Below are 22,345 nucleotides of genomic sequence, written 5' to 3' on the forward strand. Positions count from 1 at the left end.
CTCTTCAATTGGGGCTATGAACAGGAAGGGTACAGACAACTCAGGCGAGAGATAGTACTTTGTCTGATGAACTGTTTTCGTGTTGTAAACACTCTCAGAATACAAAGCAAAACAATGATTTGAAGTGAAAAGTTTCTGAGAAGTTTCTGATTGCCATCAGATGGAGTGTTTTTACAACACAAACACACACTCAGAATCTGGTTTATATAGAATCTGGCAGCAGGTAAAGTAGGCCTACTCTGCAATGACTAGCATGTCTAGTGTGAACAGCCCCTATGTCAATACACCACCCCTTACCCCCTTCTACCCCCTAGCCTTACCCCCTACCCTCTCACTGTCCTACACTCACCCCTTGCCAACCCCAGTCAGCAGAGTCAGCCTTGGCACCCTGTACACCCTGTACAGTAGCTGCTGTGGGTTGGACGTAGCACTTCCTTGATGAATTACCTGCTCTCTGTCTGCATTGTGTTCACATCCCATTGTGTTGCTCACGGTGATGGATGATCACCTGGGTTCTAGACCTCAGCGTTCCTTCCTTCCTGTTCTGTTTCTCTCTCTCTTTCTCTTCTCTCTCCCTCTGTTCTATCGTTAATATAATGGCCTTATGAGAGACATGAGAGACTTTAAATCCTTCATTAGTAGGCTATTTCCTCTGACACGGAAAATGTAAACTGGAACACAGAGGCAGTCTAGTTTTTCAGAGAGTGTTGTGGATCGAAGCATTAGGCAATTATTGCTGGACAAGTTCTGTAGTAGCAGTAGCATTGTTCACATTCAATGTGGAGTGCAGTATGTGAAACAAATAGCACATATGCCATGAAACATTATTTTTTGCTATAATGAAGACATCTAATGCAAGATGCAAAATAAGTTCCCAGTGTGTTGTATTTCAGCAGCTTCTCTCTTCCCATCACACTTTCTGTCTGAGAGACAATTACCCCTGCTTAGCAAGCACTAACGGAACACCTCTGTTAGTTTCAATAGCACAGCTTCTTTAAATTGGCCATGTCGGGATAACTCCTCCATTTAAATGCATGGAATAATACAGAGGACTGAGTCAGTGGAATGGGGGCACAGAATAGAGATACACAGCACACTCAATAATAACTTGGACTGGTCCATTAAAGTGGCTGAGAGGGGTGATGGGGTTCGGAAACTAATGGTTTGACCCTGGATGATGGTCAATGTTCACACTGATAGTGACTAATTGACTGTCTGTATACTGAACACCTTCATATTTGATGTCATACATTATGGTGAGACGAGTCTCTGTGGAGTTAGGATGTTTCTCAGTCAATTAAAACATACCCTATTAAGATTTTAAATACCCTACCTGCATGTTGACTGACAGCTCTGCTCTGATGACTGTAACTATCTGGGATTGTTGTGAAACAGACACATATTTTAATATGACTTCAGGGCCAATTTCTTGTCAGAACCTTTCATCGGCTTACATCAGCCAGACATCAGTCAGAATTCTAAATGTCGCGACAACAAAAAAACGGTCAAAAGACATTTCGAACAGATACAGATGTCTCTGCTCTCTGTCTCTCCTCATAATGTCCTAGTCTTATGAAGGAGTCCCAAGACAGTATCTACTCTAGACATAACGTGTGGATCTCTTTATGCAAAATAGATGCTATCATGTCTGGGTGTCTGGGGAGAAGAAGACTTCTCCGTTTTTCTCGCTGTCTTTCCATTCCTCTTCCTTGCTCTCCCTTTTCTATGCTATGTTATGTCTCCCTAACCTCTCTCTCTCTCTCTCTCTCTCTCTCTCTCGATCTCTTTTTCTGCCACCCTTCTGTTTCTCTCTCCCTCTGTCTGTCCTCCGACCATGCTCTCTCTGTCTCTCCCTAACACCCACCTTAGGGTAACAATGGGCCTCTTAGTAGTAAAGACACACACATGGTCTCTGCACAAAGGCTCATCTCTTGGTTATCAAACAGTACTGAGGACAGTGTAGTGAAGAGAGAGGGTGGGCAGAGAGAACATGCATATCTCCAGATTCAAATCACTTTAAGTCTCAAACACTGAATGCCTGCATGTGATTATGCCCTACAGCTGCTTTCAGACCAGTAGATACTTCTGAAAAGCAGCTTTTCTTTCTAACTAAAAAGGGCTGTGTATCAGAGACCTAAAGTTGAGAGCTGATAATTAGAATAAATGTCAGCACACTAGAGATTAAATTTCACTTTAAGAGAGCTATTTCGTCTGCAGAGTACAGTGAGGCTAAATAATAGGGTTGTAATGGGTGTTTAATGTTTTAAGATTTTGGTTCTGGACTTTGCATCGATGCACGGCTAGGTATTCTGGCCCATTTGATGTCTTGGCACTGAGGTACTGGGGTGTGGGAGGTGGTAAATGATGCCAATATATTACTGGTTTTTAGGAAAGATGGATAATATTCACTTCATATTTTATTATAGTAGCCGTTTTTGAAAGTGGAATAAGTATGAGTTTTGAATCTCTTCTGAATTGTTCTATTTATATTTGATTATTATAATACATTTGAATGAGTAATGATTTGTTTTATTGAATCCGTTAGTGCCCACAAAGCTCTTTCGTAATATTATTGATTATGTTACTTCATCATTACTATCTAATACCATATCACAGACGGACCAGCGAAAGTTTGTGTTTGAGTTAGACCAAACTTTTTGGTATTTTCCCTGTAATTTCTGAGTGCACATACTGTACACACACAGCCTACTCATAGGGACAGCCAGTGCTGTGCAAGCTGGGTGCTGGCATGCTGAGCTGCTAGTGCTTATGTGTGGTTTGTGTCAGAGGAGCACTGTCCCTAAAATAGCTAGCTTTGGCCTGGAATGTCATCTGGCATCCTGACAGATACAGCTGAGTGGTGGCCACGCACACATGCACACACACAATCCACCACCTTCTGCTTCCCTCCACTTTATGCTGGGCCTCTATCCTATTTTCTTTCTCCTTCTCATCCCCCCTTCTCCCGCCTCCTGTTCCCATGTGAACCTGCCAGGTGTGTGGGTAATAATAATAATAATAATTATTAGGGGGGCGCTTATATTTTGTCCTGTTACACAGGACAAAGGGGGGGGCGCTTATATTTTGTCCTGTCCTGTTTTTTTGCACATCCCAACTCTCCCTGAGACCGCAACAGATTTTTTCACCTTGCCGGCCCCAGTTTCAAACCAGGAAATTCTGAGTTAATGGCCCAATGCGCTAACCTCTAGGCTACCTGTGCGTGTGCGCGTGTGTGTGTGCGTGCAATATCTCTACTTCCTGTTACTTCTTTGAGGCCATTGGGACGGTGGAGTTAAGGCTTCCTCATAAAAACCACAGAGGAGAATTTCAGTGCACTGTTCCTGTCTGAGGAGGAAATTAAAGAAAGTTTCTGCTGAGGGGTTTCAACTTTACCTCTCTTTCTGTCTGCACGATATACAGCTGATATACAACTTTCAATCCTGAATCAGATGGAAACATTATAATAATGTGTTTGGTATAGTTTAACAGGTTCTTAATGTAAAAGGTGGTTTCAACTCATTAGGCTACCTTCCCCTCATTTCGTCCTTATACAAAGTTGAAATATAGAGTATATTTAAGATGAAAACACAATTTATTTTATATCCCAAAAAAAAAAAAGTACCCATACAGTATAAAGTTCCCTCAAGTAGTTTACCATATTGTAAAAATAGAAACTGCTCTCCATGATTTACCTGGCTAAATGAATGATTGGGGAAGGTGGTCTAGAGTTACAGTGAAACATACAATTACAATGGGACTGATAGCTAGCAAGTGGTTCATAAACTCCCGGAGTGGTACATTAAGTTACAGCGGTACAGTAATTATTAGAGAAACTTTCCATTCACTCCCTAATCTCTGGAGGGGCGGTAATGGCTGTTCTCCTCCTCTGTCCATCCATCCTTTCACTGGCTTGACGCCAGCAGTCATTTCATTCCATTACTACAGAACCTTTATCAATGAAAACCCCCTGGAGGACCAGAAGTGAAATTACAGTTGAGGAATCAGAGTGTATTGAATTCTCATCCTTAGAGGACAGGCTTAGGTTTTATCTCCTAATTCCTCTCTGCTAGTAAAAACGTGAAAAGCATCTCAACATTTCCTCCCATGTAAATCACATTGACATTCAGTTCTGTGCTCGCTCTCTCATGTCTAAGTATCCCTCATTTTCTCCCCTGGTGTAAATCACATTGTCATCCGTCTCTGTGCTCGCTCCCTCGTGTCTGGAATGAGCCCTGGTGGGTGGGTGCTTTAATTGAATTCAGTGTTCGTATTTAACGTGCACTGGTACACCGATAGGATGCGGTCTGCTGTGTAGGATGTATTCATTCAGCCTCTGTGTGGGTCGATGAACCACAGCCATATAAATGAATGGGAAAGGGAAAGAGGTTGGTTGTAGTGGCCGATACTATACCACCTGGTCAAACCAACTCAAGACTGTAGGAAATAGTCTACACCGTATTTAAAACTATGTGATGTGGTATACCTGCCTACAGAAAACGGCTATTGTAGAATGTTGTCATTGTTCATTATTAAACTGTTGTCTACTGCTCAAGTATCAGTTTATTGAGTGATTCTAAAAGCTGTTCTTTTTTTTGGTTTACAATGGTGTTAATGAACAGTTCGAATTTTTTTGCCCAATGTTTAATTTTCTCTTCGTTTAATGCCTATGTGTTTCCATTGTGCCATGCTGTTTCAGTGTCTGTTTCTAATGCAGTTTAACACCAGTATCTTGTGTTTCTAATGTTATTTTTTGTGTTGACAGGAGGCGGAGTGGCACTGTGATGAGTTCACTAAAGGAGCCTGCTTCAGTCGGGGGAAGTCAGAGGTGAGGCCGTTAACACACTCATCCCAACATGAAACAAACCCACTCATAACTCAGACTTAACTTAGACTTCACTCAAACTGGAGAAAACCCCTCATGGACAACAATGTGTGATTCATGTCTGAAGTAGGTGGATTTATGTCTGAATTTAGTGGGTTTCGTACACACCTTTCATTTAAACTGACTATACACAGACACTGTTTTCCTTTCTTCTGTTTGTGTGTGTGTGTATGTGTGTGTGTGTGTGTGTTTGTGAGTGAGTGAGTGAGAACAGTGTATTTAAATATCACTCCACAATAATATAAAATACAGATTTTTTTTAACTACATTGTGGACCGTTCAAATTGAGTTGAGACACTAAACACAATCATGGTCAAACATGGTACATTACATCATCTATACACATGTATGCATAATTATTGTATTTTTATTAAATACAGTGGATGAAAGGACAATTAGGCACTTAAAAAGAAATGACTCCGTTGGAGGATTTTATTTGATTTAACCTTTATTAAACCGTTGGAGGATAAGATGGCAGGTTTTGGCTCAGACGTTCACATGGCTCAGACATTCACATGGCTCAGACGTTCACATGGCTCAGACATTCACATGGCTCAGACATTCACATGGATCAGACATTCACATGGATCAGACATTAACATTCACATGGCTCAGACATTCACATGGCTCAGACATTAACACTCACACGGCTCAGACATTCACACGGCTCAGACATTCACATGGCTCAGACATTAACATTCACATGGCTCAGACATTAACACTCACACGGCTCAGACGTTCACATGGCTCAGACATTCACATGGCTCAGACATTAACATTCACATGGCTCAGACATTCACATGGCTCAGACATTAACATTCACATGGCGCAGACATTCACATGGCTCAGACATTAACATTCACATGGCTCAGACATTCACATGGCTCAGACATTCACATGGATCAGACATTAACATTCACATGGCGCAGACATTCACATGGCTCAGACATTAACATTCACATGGCGCAGACATTCACATGGCTCAGACATTCACATGGATCAGACATTAACATTCACATGGCGCAGACATTCACATGGCGCAGACATTCACATGGCTCAGACATTAACATTCACATGGCGCAGACATTCACATGGCTCAGACATTAACATTCACATGGCGCAGACATTCACATGGCGCAGACATTCACATGGATCAGACATTAACATTCACATGGCTCAGACATTCACATGGCTCAGACATTCACATGGATCAGACATTCACATGGATCAGACATTAACATTCACATGGCTCAGACATTCACATGGATCAGACATTAACATTCACATGGCTCAGACATTCACATGGCGCAGACATTAACATTCACATGGCTCAGACATTCACATGGCTCAGACATTCACATGGCGCAGACATTCACATGGCTCAGACATTAACATTCACACGGCTCAGACATTAACATTAACATTCACACGGCTCAGACATTCACACGGCTCAGACATTAACATTCACATGGCTCAGACATTCACACGGCTCAGACATTAACACGGCTCAGACATTAACATTCACACGGCTCAGACATTAACACTGCTCAGACATTCACACGGCTCAGACATTAACACTGCTCAGACATTCACACGGCTCAGACATTCACACGGCTCAGACATTCACACGTCTCAGACATTAACACTCACACGGCTCAGACATTCACACGGCTCAGACATTCACACGGCTCAGACATTAACACTCACACGGCTCAGACATTTACACGGCTCAGACATTAACACTCACACGGCTCAGACATTCACACGGCTCAGACATTCACACGGCTCAGACATTCACACGGCTCAGACATTCACACGGCTCAGACATTCACATGGCTCAGACATTAACACTCACACGGCTCAGACATTTACACGGCTCAGACATTAACACTCACACGGCTCAGACATTCACACGGCTCAGACATTCACACGGCTCAGACATTAACACTCACACGGCTCAGACATTCACACGGCTCAGACATTCACACGGCTCAGACATTCACACGGCTCAGACATTTACACGGCTCAGACATTCACACGGCTAAGACATTCACACGGCTCAGACATTCACACGGCTCAGACATTCACACGGCTCAGACATTAACATTCACACGGCTCAGACATTAACACGGCTCAGACATTAACATTCACATGGCTAAGACATTAACATTCACATGGCTCAGACATTCACATGGCGCAGACATTAACATTCACATGGCTCAGACATTCACATGGCGCAGACATTAACATTCACATGGCGCAGACATTCACATGGCTCAGACATTAACATTCACACGGCTCAGACATTAACATTAACATTCACACGGCTCAGACATTCACACGGCTCAGACATTAACATTCACATGGCTCAGACATTCACACGGCTCAGACATTCACACGGCTCAGACATTAACACGGCTCAGACATTCACACGGCTCAGACATTCACACGGCTCAGACATTCACACGGCTCAGACATTCACACGGCTCAGACATTCACACGGCTCAGACATTAACACGGCTCAGACATTAACACGGCTCAGACATTAACACGGCTCAGACATTAACACGGCTCAGACATTCACACGGCTCAGACATTCACACGGCTCAGACATTCACACGGCTCAGACATTCACACGGCTCAGACATTAACACTCACACGGCTCAGACATTCACACAGCTCAGACATTCACACGGCTCAGACATTCACACGGCTCAGACATTAACACTCACACGGCTCAGACATTAACACTCACACGGCTCAGACATTCACACGGCTCAGACATTTACATGGCTCAGACATTCACACGGCTCAGACATTCACACGGCTCAGACATTCACACGGCTCAGACATTTACACGGCTCAGACATTCACACGGCTCAGACATTCACACGGCTCAGACATTAACATTCACACGGCTCAGACATTAACACTCACACGGCTCAGACATTCACATGGCTCAGACATTAACATTCACATGGCTCAGACATTAACACGGCTCAGACATTCACACGGCTCAGACATTCACACGGCTCAGACATTCACACGGCTCAGACATTAACACGGCTCAGACATTCACACGGCTCAGACATTCACATGGCTCAGACATTAACACTCACACGGCTCAGACATTCACACGGCTCAGACATTCACACGGCTCAGACATTCACACGGCTCAGACATTCACACGGCTCAGACATTCACACGGCTCAGACATTCACACGGCTCAGACATTAACACTCACACGGCTCAGACATTAACACTCACACGGCTCAGACATTCACACGGCTCAGACATTTACACGGCTCAGACATTCACACGGCTCAGACATTCACACGGCTCAGACATTCACACGGCTCAGACATTTACACGGCTCAGACATTCACACGGCTCAGACATTCACACGGCTCAGACATTAACATTCACACGGCTCAGACATTAACACTCACACGGCTCAGACATTAACACGGCTCAGACATTCACACGGCTCAGACATTCACACGGCTCAGACATTCACACGGCTCAGACATTAACATTCACATGGCTCAGACATTCACACGGCTCAGACATTTTTCTTAATAACATTTCCCATAGTTTATACAGCAGTAGATATGCACTCCTAATGCAGTATAAGTATAGTTCTAGACACACATAAAGACTCATAATATACCAAAAGTCATAATGCATTATAAGTATCATCATAATCACTTAGAATATACTGCAACATAGTGCTTCATAATTGCTGATCACTTCTTCCTCAAGGGTCATGCAGCATTATTGACTAATAATGAAGTGATCAGCAATTATGAAGCACTATGTTGCAGTATATTCTAAGTGATTATGATGATACTTATAATGCATTATGACTTTTGGTATATGGAATTATGAGTCTTTATGCATGTCTATAACTATACTTATACTGCATTAAGAGTGCATATCTACTGCTGTATAAATGCATTGTCCATGTGGACTTCATAGAAAGTATTACCCAGGTTTGTTAATCACTTGGTACCACCTTAGTTCATTGCTCTCTAAAAGTGATGATTCAAAAGCATTACGGAAATTTCTAGAATACACTATGTCTGTGTCAGTGAGCGCTGTGTGTGTGTGTGTGTGTGTGTGTGTGTGTGTGTGTGTGTGTGTGTGTGTGCGTGCGTGTGCGTGTGTGTGTGTGTGTGTGTGTGTGTGTGTGTGTGTGTGTGTGTGTGTGTGTGTGTGTGTGTGTGTGTGTGTGTGTGTATATACACGCGCACAACTATGAGGAGTTCAGTAAAGGAGCCCGCTTCAGTCAGGGCAAATCAGAGGTGAGGCCGTTAACACACTAATCCCAACATGAAACAAACCCACTCATAACTCAGACTTAACTTAGACTTCACTCAAACTGGAGAAAACCCCTCATGGACAACAATGTGTGATTCATGTCTGAAGTAGTATTTAGTGGGTTTAGTACACACCTTTTCATTTAAACTGACTATACACAGACACTGTTTTCCTTTCTTCTGTGTGTGTGTGTGTGTGTGTGTGTGTGTGTGTGTGTGTGTGTGTGTGTGTGTGTGTGTGTGTGTGTGTGTGTGTGTGTGTGTGTGGTTTTCCTGCATACCCTCTTCCAAATAACATGCTTTATGACTGAATGTGACCGTGGGCTGAACTGCAGGGGCCTCGTGGGTATTTCAGTTGTTTGGTTGGAGTCTGAGAGATTTGACTGTGTGTTTATCCCTCTGTGAAAGGTTGTTAGAGGCCTATAACACACACACACACACACACCGCCTCATGGGCCTATGCTCTTTTCAGATTAGAGTATATTTTTCTTTAGACTGAGAGAGAAAGATGTACCTGTGAAAGTCTTTATAATCAGACAGCGCCAGAGAGATGCACCTGTGAAAGTCTATAATCAGACAGAGAGAGATGCACCTGTGAAAGTCTATAATCAGACAGAGAGAGATGCACCTGTGAAAGTCTATAATCAGACAGAGAGATGCACATGTGAAAGTCTTTATAATCAGAGCCATGGAGATGCACCTGTGAAAGTCTATAATCAGACAGAGAGAGATGTACCTGTGAAAGTCTTTATAATCAGACAGCGCCAGAGAGATGCACCTGTGAAAGTCTATAATCAGACAGAGAGAGATGTACCTGTGAAAGTCTTTATAATCAGAGCCAGAGAGTTGCACCTGTGAAAGTCTTTATAATCAGAGACAGAGAGATGCACCTGTGAAAGTCTTTATAATCAGACTGCTCCAGAAAGATGCACCTGTGAAAGTCTATAATCAGACAGAGAGAGATGTACCTGTGAAAGTCTTTATAATCAGAGCCAGAGAGTTGCACCTGTGAAAGTCTTTATAATCAGAGACAGAGAGATGTACCTGTGAAAGTCTATAATCAGACATAATAGGTTTGCAGGGATTGGGGAGTGTATGATTGTCATTCTGAATTACAGACTAAGCTACCTTAGTCCTAAGGAATAGTTTTTCTTGTTGTAGCTTCTGAAGATACACTCCAGTAATGTACAGTAATATTTCGCAGAATGTTTCCCTTCCCTGGCAAATAATGCAGACAGGCAATGCAAAAATAAGCAGGAAGCGCACAGGACAATTTTGATTTGAAGCACACGAGACAATGACACAAAGAACAGCATTGAAGACATCATTCTCTGCATATTTATTTATTTATTTATTTCTCTCTCTTTCTTTCTCTTTCTCTCTCTCGCTCTGTCTTTCACTCTCTCACACTCACATTCTCTCTCTGTCTCTCACACTGTCTCTCTCGCTCTCTCACTCCCTCACTCTCTCACACTCACATTCTCTCTCTTTGTCTCTCACACTGTCTCTCTCGCTCTCTCACTCTCTCACTCTCTCGCCCTCTCACTCTCTCGCTCTCTCACCCTCTCACTCTCTCACTCTCTCGCCCTCTCACTCTCTCACTCTCTCGCCCTCTCACTCTCTCACTCTCTCGCCCTCTCACTCTCTCACTCTCTCGCCCTCTCACTCTCTCTTCATCTCTCCCTTTTACTTGGCAGAGTTTTTATTTTTTATTACTTAGTCCGCCGCACAGCAATATACCGTAACTTAAGTTATTTCACAGATACGGTGTCTCCGCCTTGAGTGAATTTACAAGTGATTGTGCTCTTTAAAGCCGGTGTCTGCCTCTCTGAACCGCCTTTGATTTATTTCCACCAGGAGAAGAAAAGGGACTTAAATTGACTTGACGGGAGTCGATCGGCAGCTCTGTCTGGTTTGTCATTCGAGAGCCGTGCATAACAGTCTCCGTGTTACTATAAGGAGCCTGAACGTTTGTCAGGAGGTTTTCAACACTGTGACACAAGACACACATTAAAATCAGCTTTTTATTTGCTGGGCGAACAACCTCCGTGCTGAGTTGAGTTATACACACAGGCAGCCACACTACAAAAGGCAGACACACACACACACAGCGAGACACACAAACACACAGCGAGAGAGACACACACATATACAATGTGCTTAGTACAGGAAAATGAATCGATTTACGAGTTAACCTCCATCTTGATAGGGGGAAATAAAATATACCCTACTTCTACCCCTCCCACAGACACACATATACTGCTACACTCCTAAATCAGGCACCACTGATAGAGAGAGAGGTGGAGGAGAGAGCGAGCGTGAAAGCGAGAGAAAGGAGAAAGAGAAAGGGAGATAGAAGAGCGAGAAAGAGAGGAAAAAAAGAGTCAGAGAGGGGCATCTCTAGTACACCAGACAGTCTGATTTACTGACCCTAAATCTGAACGAGGGCCCTCAGAACCACAAGCTCCAGGTCCCTTCAGACGGACTCAGGGGAACTTACCATACAAGTGGTTTATTTTAAGACTCCAGTCAGACAATGCAAAAACACACATCCACCATGTTCTGACAAGACTTCTCACTGCTAGCATCGTGTTAGTGTTGTGTGTTTTTAACAAAGTCCAATGACAGACTGAGCAGTGTGAATAGTGTTGGGGGAAACAGAGGTCGTGTTGTTACACTGTTTCAATCAATCACATTTTATTCATTTTTTATTTGTATAGCACTTTTCAACCCAGGCTTTAAGCTAACCCCCAAAGGATTAGCCAAGGCAACAGAGGCAAAGAAAAACTCCCAATACAGATGTAGGATCTTAATTTGATCACCCTATTGCAGGAGAACTTTCCTGCAGTGCAGGACATTTAAAACATGAGGTTTAAAAAGGCTTGTGAAGTTTGTAATTTCAACTTTGACATTTTTTACTTGATTTTCCCTTACAAACAATGTATCAACCCCTACATTTCCTGTTGCTGCAGGATCATTTTACTACTGTAGCAAACTGGCTTGAATTAAGATATTACATCTGTAGGTACTCTAGGGCTGCAGCTTCATTATTCAGAGTTAGTGCAATGTTTGGATGTGACTGGCTAGTATTTACACATATACTTTCTTATCTTGCATATGTAATTATTTGTATTATATGTAATCTTTGTGTTTTTTTTATCTTCTTCTACCTTTTTTGAGCTCTCGTTGAAGAGAAATTCCAATGTATGTACTTACAAATGGCAAATACTTGAAACTTGGTTAAGGTGTTTATTCCTGTGTTTGTGTCATTCTATTAGTGCTAATGTCAGCTGTGCTGTTCTGTCCTCTCCACAGGAGGAGTGTCAGAATTACATCAGAGTGCTGCTGGTGAATGGAGATAGACTGTTCACCTGTGGAACCAATGCTTTCACACCCATCTGCACCAACCGCACTGTAAGAATTTATTCATGTCTCTCCTCTCCTCCTCTCCTCTCCTCTCCTCTCCTCTCCTCTCCTCTCCTCTCCTCTCCTCTCCTCTCCTCTCCTCTCCTCTCCTCTCCTCTCCTCTCCTCTCCTCTCCTCTCCTCTCCTCTCCTCTCCTCTCCTCTCCTCTCCTCTCCTCTCCTCTACTTTACTTCCTTATCTGTAACTATTTTCTCTTTTCCTCTCTTCTACTACTCTATGCTCCTTTACTTCTAGTTCTACTCCACCTACTGTATATAAACCTGCAGTTTAATCCGAGGGAAGTGTGTGGGCTGTTGGTTATATTATATGGTGTGTAGGTGGAGGGAAGGACAATGTTTTTATTTAATTTTTAATTTTGTTAGCAGCAAATGCAAAGGTCACCGTCTCATAACGACTACTCCGACAGAAATACATATAGTATAAATGTCAATACATTATTACGATGGTATTTCATCAGCCCTGTTATAGGAGAACACATATTTACTCTGAGTTGGTCTGCTAATATGAAAGATAAGTGCTGCATAGCTATAGAGAGAGGGAGAGCGAGAGAGACAAAAAATTTAGTGTAACAGAGAGGGAGAGAGAGGGGGGATCGGGAGAGAGGGAAAGAGAAAAGAATCGAGTGTGACAAAGGGAAGGAGAGAGTGGGGGAGATCAGGCGAGAGGTAGAAAGAAAGGGATCGAGAGCGACAGAGAGGTAGAGAGAGGGCAGGAGAGGGAGTGAGGTGGAGGGAGAGAGAGATTGCGAAGGAGGTAGAGAGAGATCACGAGGGAGGGAGGGAGAGAGATCGAGAGGGAGGGAGAGAGAGAGATCGCGAGGGAGGGAGAGAGGGATTGAGTGCGACAGAGAGGGAAAGGGAGAGTGGGATCAAGTGTGACAGAGAGGGAGAGAGAAAGATCGAGAGGAAGGGAGGTATTGGGTGCGATGGGGGGGGGTTGTGTGTGACAGAGAAGGAGATTGAGAGGGAGGGAGAGGGAGAGAGAGAGGGATCGAGAGCGACAAAGAGGGAGGGAAAGAGAGAGAGAACAATCATGAGGGAGGGAGGTATTGGGTGCGACGGGGGGGGGGTGACAGAGAAGGAGATTGAGAGGGAGGGAGAGGGAGAGAGAGAGGGACCGAGAGCGACAAAGAGGGGGGGGGAAGAGAGAGAGAAAGATTCCAAGGGAGGGAGAGAGAGCGAGAGAGAGGAGAAGGAAATAAATATGCATTTAGTTATCATAATGTGTGTACATAACCACAGATGAATATCCCGTTAATGACCCATTCACTGTCTTTACAGGCATTTACTGAAATTAATTCTGTCCAAATGTCCTCATTCATGACAATATATTAATTAATTTCAAGACCTTATCAATATTTATGGCCTTGAATGGCAGGATTATTTTTGCCCACTATGGATTTGTCAGAAATTAGAGAATACAATCCTCTAGTCATGCTTTTGATAATGGCGATGATGATATTGCTACTGATGATGAGTATGATGACGGTGATGATGATGTGATGATGATGAGTATGATGATGATGATGATGATGATGAGTGTGATGATGAGTATGATGATGATGAGTGTGATAATGATGAGAAAGGAGAATGAGTATGATGATGATGAGGATGATAATGATGAGTATGATGATGAGTATGGTGGTCATGATGATGAGGATGATCATGATTTTGATAATGATAATGATGATGAGTAAAATTATGATTATATAGAACTTATTATTGCTGCCCCAATGTCCTCTTTGCTGCCCTGTAGACAGCTATGAATCATCAGACACCTAACACCTGCTTGGCTGTCTCTTTCTGTGTCTGATCACATTTATGAGACGGCTGCAAGGAAATGTAACATGGCAACTGACCAGGAAGGAAGGGAGAGAAAGAGAGATGATCTGAAAGCCAAGTCAACAGCACTGAGTGTGTCTCAAATGATTGGCTATTAGAGGTGTGAAAGTGACCCGTTTCCCCAGCCAGTCCACCCAACCACAGCTGCTGTGTGTCCTGAAGAGAGAACTCATTCACTCCATTGCTTTAATATGCATGATAGATGCAGCCTCTATCTATACTCTATCCCCATTCCACCTGTCTTACAGACCCAGCTCGACCCAAACACTTCCCTCAACACACAGAATCAACTCCATCAATACCCCCTTTCATCGCAGACTTCAGGCCCAGACACAGTGACACTTGTTGGGTCAAGCTGGGTCAGACCGGAGGCTCGGAGCGGAGGTAGTTTGTGTTGACGGAACCAACGGTGGTCCAAATCAACCCACTCTAATAAATCTATACAAAGTGACCCGCTCTTAGGCTGTTTTATTAATGAGCAGCACGTACTTTAAGGAAGTGGAAAGTCCATCTCTCATTGATTAATCAGAAACCCAAGCCAGCATTAGAGAGAAGCTTCAGTGTGTCAGTTGGACAAAGCTTGTGTTCTGTATAGTTAGACATCTTCTGCCCGTCAGGCAGGATGTGCAGTTAAGATCACACCTGGGTCGATGTGAGTAATGTGTAGCGTTGCCTCATAGCTTAATGCGGGGGGGGGGGGGGGGGGGGGGGGGGGAGAGAAACTATAGTGGCCCTAGAACTGACCATTGCAGAACCCCATTTGCAGAATTAGTAAGCATTTAAAGTTTATTGGACGGGTTTCCATTGAAACAAAGATACATTTCTACAACAGTATGTGGTTAACCATAAATGCGAAGTACGGAATGATGGTTTATATAAATAATGTATAAAAATACATCACAGTTTAGATTGATAGGAATGGAGGTGGAAGTCTTGCCCTAAGCATCTCTCCTTCACGGTTACACCATGAGTTTAATTTTCATATTGGCAAAGAAAACACTGTGTACATTCCAGCTCTTAAACATATCCAAGGCTTTTGCCTCAGTTTATGTTGGGTGGGTTTTTATTGGGAACAAGTGTACTGTCTTAGGGCCAAGTGTAGGTCGTACTGTAGAGTATTTTTAAACACGGAGAGCTGGATTTGGCCTCGCTTTCAAAGGCAGACAAACCAAACGTCTGAGCTCTGAGCTTCGCATGGAGCTGCTTGTGAACACGGAGAGGCTTTCCCTAAGTCACTGATGTGGTTTAATAATGCTTTATCAAGGAAAACAGATGTATGTCCGCTAGTCATCAGAACAACCAAACCAAGAGGAATAAAAAGTACATTAACTTCTCCAGGAAGTACAGTGAAGATGGAGGTTTTCTATTAGCATTGGTCCTGTTCCAGATGTTGTGTTCTTGTTCTTAGAGTGTGGTTTTGGATAGGTTAAGCTGATTATAAAAGGCTGTGGGAAGAGTCATATTCCTGCCTAAAAAGATGCTATAGCTAATTACCAGCAATACCCACCCACATAGATATGGCCATAAGAGCTCTGTGCTGGGAACTGCGTAGGTAGAATGTAGGTTGCCTCTATTTTACCTCAGTTGATTCTCCAGGGATTGGTTTTGTATTCAAACTTGATAGCTAAAGGTAGGATTTTAGCTATGGTTCTGTAAGACGGTCATACCGTAACAATAAGAGACTGTAACGGTTCTCTTGGGGTGAAGTAGAGGCGGACCAAAACGCAGCGTGATTGTATTGATTCATGTTTAATAAACAAAGATAAACATGAACACTACAAAACAATAAATGTGGAAAACCAAAAACAGCCCTGTCTGGTGCAAAACACAGAGACAGGAACAATCACCCACAAAACCCAACACAAAACAGGCTACCTAAATATGGTTCCCAATCAGAGACAATGACTAACACCTGCCTCTGATTGAGAACCATATCAGGCCAAACATAGAAATAGACAAACCAGACACACAACATAGAATGCCCATCCAGCTCACGTCCTGACCAACACTAAAACAAGGAAAACACATACGAACGATGGTCAGAACGTGACAGAGACGGGCTTCTTCCTAGAGGAGAAACAGCAGTTTCACAGGCATTATTGTTTATTGTTCCATATCCTTCTTTCTAATCTGAGGTCTGTCCAAATTAAGTTTATTTCCCAAACACTATATCTATCTATATCTATTTTTCACATTTGTGTTTTTGTGCTTGTTTATGGGTACCTTCATGTGTGTGTAAAATATTACTGTTCTCAGATTTGTTTGCAAAATGATATATGTACATTGTTTCGCTGGAATGGAAGGTTCGTATCCTGTTTATTTGACTGTGATATGTGGTTGTCTCACCTAGCTATCTTAAGATGAATGCACTGACTATAAGTCTCTCTGGATAAGAGCATCTGCTAAATGACTAAAATATCAAATGTGATCTCATATTACTGTATTGCATTTTTTTATATTGATGTCACAAATGTACAGTATAATTTCTAAATGTCTTTATAAAAAATGTAGTTTTTTTCAATTTTCACCTAAAATGACATACCTAAATCTAACTATCTATAGCTCAGGCATTGAAGCAAGGATATGCATATTCTTGATACCATTTGAAAGGAAAAACTTTGACGTTTGTGAAAATGTAAAATGAATGTAGGATAACATAGCGCATTAGATCTAGTAAAAGAAAATACAAAGAAAAAAACTAAATTTTTGTACCATGATCTTTGAAATGCAAGAAAAAGTTTATATTTTGGCCACTAGATGGTGGCAGTGTATGTGTAACATTTTAGACTGATCCAATTAAGCATTGCATTTCTGTTCAAACTTTTGGGTCAAGACTGCCCAAATGTGCCTAATTGGTAGTAACTTCTCAAGTTCATAACTGTGCACTCTCCTTTTTTCACTGTAATAGCTACTGTAAATTCGACAGTGCAGTTAGATTAACAATAATTTACGCTTTCTGCCAATATCAGATATGTCTATGTCTATGTCCTGCGAAATGTTCTTGTTATTTACAGCTTTGTGCTAATCGCATTAGCCTACGTTAGCTCAACTGTCCCGTGGGGGACCCACCGATCCTGAAGAAGTTTTAAAACCTAATATAGCAGTACTAGTTATTTCTCTGAGAGTGAGGCGGATATATAGCATTTAGCAACAAAAAAACATGTGTCTCTCTGAATTGAAACCACCAAGTGATAGATTTTAAACAAGAAACATGTCTGTCATTGAACAACCCCATGCCATCATGATGAGATAGTGAAAAAACACAATAATTTTTTTTATTATTTTTTTTTTAAACAACTAATGCCACAACATTTCTGAAAATTTATCAAGTTTTTGAATTTAAATGAGCTCATGTTGAGCCAACCAAGCGGTACATGTGTATGTATGTCTGTGTCTTTTGGTATTGACTGTATGTGTGAGGTAGGCATTGATTAGCATTAGCAGGAACGAGCTGGATGTTAGCGATGACAAGCTAGTTATGAGATGAGAAATCGGCATAGTAGTGAAATAAACAATCATATAAAGGTGATTTGTAAAACAGTCTGCACTCACACTGCTTTGCCTTTATCAACTATAAATGCTGCCAATTGTGACTTCTCTGTTTCACTTGAACTTTTACTATCATAATCAATTATTCAAGTCAAACTCCAAATCTCTCCCTTGGTTCTGTGGTAACCAAGCAACGTGCTCAATGTTTAGCCTTGTCTCATTGTGTGATCATTCTGCTAAAACTCACAGTATTTGAGAACAATCAATGTTTGTATGGGAGTGACGAATTCCAGTCAAGGAGAGGGGAGTTAAAAATCATGTGATGTGTGCTCACACTCCCTCTCTCTCCACTCCTGCGTGCATTTGTGTGCATTATAAACACATTAATCCTCTCCCCTCTCCCTCCTCCTGCCCATCATCTCCTCCCCCTCTCCACCCTCTCTTCCCCATCCCCTCTAGCTGACCAACCTGACAGAGATCCATGACCAGATCAGTGGGATGGCCCGTTGTCCCTACAACCCTCTCCATAACTCCACAGCCCTGATCACCTCCAGCGGAGAGCTCTATGCTGCCACCGCCATGGACTTCTCTGGCAGAGACCCAGCTATATACCGCAGTCTGGGGGGGCTGCCGCCTCTACGCACTGCACAGTACAACTCCAAATGGCTCAATGGTAGGATGGGGTAGAGGTAGGGGTAGAGAAGCAAGCGGTAGGAGATAGGCGGATGCTGCCAATAATGCACTGCTTAGTACAACTCCAAATTGCTCAATGGTAGGCTGGGAAATGGAAGGTGGTTAGGGGGCAGGGGAATATGCAGTAAAGATATAGAGAGGAGGAAAAGTAGTTCATATAGAAGGAGAAAAGGGGTGGATGAGGGGGAAAGGGTAGAAGTTGGTGGTGTTTACAGGAAGTTGGTGGTGTTTACAGGACGTGTCAAAATGTCAGTGATACGGACGTCTGTCACTGCCATGCAGTATATTGATGACAAAGAACATATCCACACTTTTTAGCTTCTTTTACAATATATATATATATTTATTTTAAAATATTTTGTTCTTTCCTTTTGAAGGATATAAAAGTGACATTTCCATCTGGTACTGAAACAATGAAATCAGTGTGTCGTTCTGAAGAGCTCAGTGGATCGCAGTTCAACAGCACACCCCACCTGGAACAGGGCAGCTGATTGAATACACTGCTTCAGTCGTTCACTTGCTCTAAAAGAGCAGGTCAATCGCTATCTTGTCAGGATTTTATCTGATTCACATTAAAGCCAGATTGAAAAAATAAATTAAAAGCCACCACATACATAGCGCCGCGACAACCTTTGAGAAAAGGTTTAATAACAAATTTTATGGCAAATTGATTTTTTCTCCCTTTTCTCCTGTGATGCTGTGCAAAGGTGCAGAGGAGAGGAGGGGCTGAAAGAGCAAACAAGGGGAAAAAAACTATTTCATTTAAAAGTGAATTAAATCACTGTCAGAGAGGATAAAGCGTGTGGTTAAGGTCCAATAATGTCATACATAAAAATGAACAGCTCATCAATGAGCGCTCTAGGAAGGTCAGCAGTTTTAGATGGGTTGACAACTATTACACCATTGTTTTGGTCATACCTCATCCTAACCTTTAGGGTTTCCCTGGATAAATAATTAATTTTGAAACACAAAGTCATTAATAACAATGCCATAATTTATTAAGACTAATCCCCTCAACCTCACATTCCTATGGAACCCTAGTCAATCACTCAGAACTCATTGTCATATACAGTGCATTCGGAAAGTATTCAGACCCATTGACTTTTTCCACATTTTGTTACGTTACAGCCTTATTTAAAAATAATTTTCCTCATCAATCTACGCACAATAATCCATAATGAGATAGTGAAAACAGATTTTTTTTTTTATGTATAAAATTGAAAAAAAAAATGAAATAGCTTATTTACATAAGTATTCAGACCCTTTGCTATAAGACTTGAAATTAAGCTCAGGTGCATCCTGTTTCCATTGGTCATCCTGTTTCTGTGACTTGATTGGAGTCCACCTGTGGTAAATTCAATTGATTGGACATGATTTGGAAAAGCACACACCTGTCTATATAAGTTGACAGTTGACAATGCATGTCAGAGCAAAAACCAAGCGATGAGGTCGAAGAAATTGTCCTTAGAGCTCTGAGACAGGATTGTGTCGAAGCACAGATCTGGGGAAGGGTACCAAAAATGTCTGCAGCATTGAAGGTCCCCAAGAACACAGTGGCCTCCATCATTCTTAAATTGAAGACGTTTGGAACAACCAAGAATCTTCCTAGAGCTGGCAGCCTGGCCAAACGGAGCAATCGGTGGAGAAGGGCCTTGGTCGGGGAAGTGACAAAGAACCTGATGGTCACTCTGACAGAGCTCCAGAGTTCTTCTGTGGAGATGGGAGAACCTTCCAGAAGGACAACCATCTCTGCAGCACTCCATCAATCAGGCCTTTATGGTAGAGTGGCCAGACGCAAGCCACTCCTCAGTAAAAGGCACATGTCTGCCCGCTTGGAGTTTGCCAAAATGCACCTAAATACTTTCAGACCATGAGAAACAAGATTCTCTGGTCAGATGAAACCAAGATTGAACTCTTGGCTTGAAAACCAAGCGTCACATCTGGAGGAAACCTGGCACCATCCCTATAGTGATGCATGGCGCTGGCAACATGCTGCGGCAATGTTTTTCAGCAACAGGGACTTGGAGGCTAGTCAGGATCGAGGGAAAGATGAACGGAGCCAAGTACAGACATACTTGATGAAAACCTGCTCCAGTGAACTCAGGACCTCAGACTGGGGAGAAGGTAAACCTTTCAACAGGACAACAACCCTAAGCACACAGCCAAGACAACACAGGAGTGGCTTCGGGAAAAGTCTCTGAATGTTCTTGAGTGGCCCAGCCAGAGCCCGGACTTGAACCCAATCGAACATCTCTGGAGAGAGCTGAAAATAGCTGTAAAGCGACACTCCCCATCCAACCTGGCAGAGCTTCAGTGGAGAATGGGAGAAACTCAGAGAAGAATGGGAGAAACTCCCCAAATACAGGTGTGACAAGCTTGTAGCGTCATTATGGGGTAGTGTGTAGATTGATGAGGGAAAAAACAATTGAATCAATTTTAGAATAAGGCTGTAATGTAACAAAATGTAGAAAAAGTCAAGGGGTCTGAATAGTTTGTCTCCTCCTTTAACAGAACCTAACTTTGTCTCCTCATACAATATAACCTAACTTTGTGTCCTCCTTCAACAGAACCTAACTTTGTCTCCTCCTACGACATTGGGAACTTCACCTACTTCTTCTTCAGAGAGAACGCAGTGGAACACGACTGCGGTCGGACCGTGTTCTCTCGCGCTGCCCGGGTCTGTAAGAACGACATTGGGGGCCGCTTCCTATTGGAGGACACCTGGACCACGTTCATGAAGGCGCGGTTGAACTGTTCTCGACCAGGGGAGATACCGTTCAACTATAATGAACTACAGGGGACGTTCTACCTACCAGAGCTAGAACTGCTCTATGGGATCTTCACTACTAATGTGTAACACACACACACACACACACACACACACACACACACACACACACACACACACACACACACACACACACACACACACACACACAGAGGGTATATTCTGCCTGTATTATTAAGCAATGATGCCCGAGGGGGTATGGTATATGGCCAATATACAACGGTTCGTGCAGTAAAAATAAATGGTGTGTCATACCCGTCTGATATACCACGGCTGTCAGCCAATCAGCATTCAGCGCTTGAACCACCCAGTTTATAATGTATGATAAACCTTGAAGTTGCCAAAACACTGAAGTATACTTCAGGCACAGCTTAAAATGAACAGTCATGTTATACATACTATCGTCATTCACACACGTTTAGTTTCACAGTTTGACTTTAAACTCATTTCTTTCATTTTCTATTTTCTCACCTCTTAGAAGAGACATGCTTTTGTGGAAAGTGACAGTTTGAAAAGTCAAAGCTATTCGTCAGGCCCGATCCATACACTTAGCCACAGAGGCAGAACATTTTAAATGAAGCCTGGTGTTAAATTTATAGTCACCTTACACCATCACTCACAGTAGGATCTGAGTCTGTGTAGGGACAGATGTGTAGGTATATTTAGAGGACAAAAACACAGACTGGACATTAACAGTCAGCAGACAAAATCCTAACCATATACAGTGCCTTCAGAAAGTATTCACACTCCTTGACTTTTTCCACATTCTAGCCTACACACAATACCCCATAATGTAAAGTGGAATTCTGTTTTTGTTTTTTTCCAAATTAAGTAAAAATGAAAGCTGAAATGTCTTGAGTAAATAAGTAATCAACCCCTTTGTTATGGCAAGCCGGAATAAGTACAG

General features: G+C 42.5%; 1 protein-coding gene across 3 annotated transcripts in view; it reads left to right on the plus strand.

Moving 5' to 3' along the window:
- The window catches only part of sema5a (sema domain, seven thrombospondin repeats (type 1 and type 1-like), transmembrane domain (TM) and short cytoplasmic domain, (semaphorin) 5A), a 198,121-nt gene that overhangs the window by 73,458 nt on the left and 102,318 nt on the right, over nt 1-22,345 (plus strand). For all 3 annotated transcript variants that reach the window (XM_031796477.1, XM_031796475.1, XM_031796476.1), the window contains 4 exons: nt 4,763-4,825; nt 12,517-12,615; nt 18,417-18,630; nt 21,218-21,503. In XM_031796477.1, coding sequence (XP_031652337.1) covers nt 4,763-4,825; nt 12,517-12,615; nt 18,417-18,630; nt 21,218-21,503 — 662 coding nt within the window. The remainder of the gene's footprint in view (nt 1-4,762; nt 4,826-12,516; nt 12,616-18,416; nt 18,631-21,217; nt 21,504-22,345) is intronic.

This window comes from Oncorhynchus kisutch, linkage group LG18 (genome assembly GCF_002021735.2).
Source record: "Oncorhynchus kisutch isolate 150728-3 linkage group LG18, Okis_V2, whole genome shotgun sequence".
Lineage (NCBI taxonomy): Eukaryota > Metazoa > Chordata > Actinopteri > Salmoniformes > Salmonidae > Oncorhynchus > Oncorhynchus kisutch.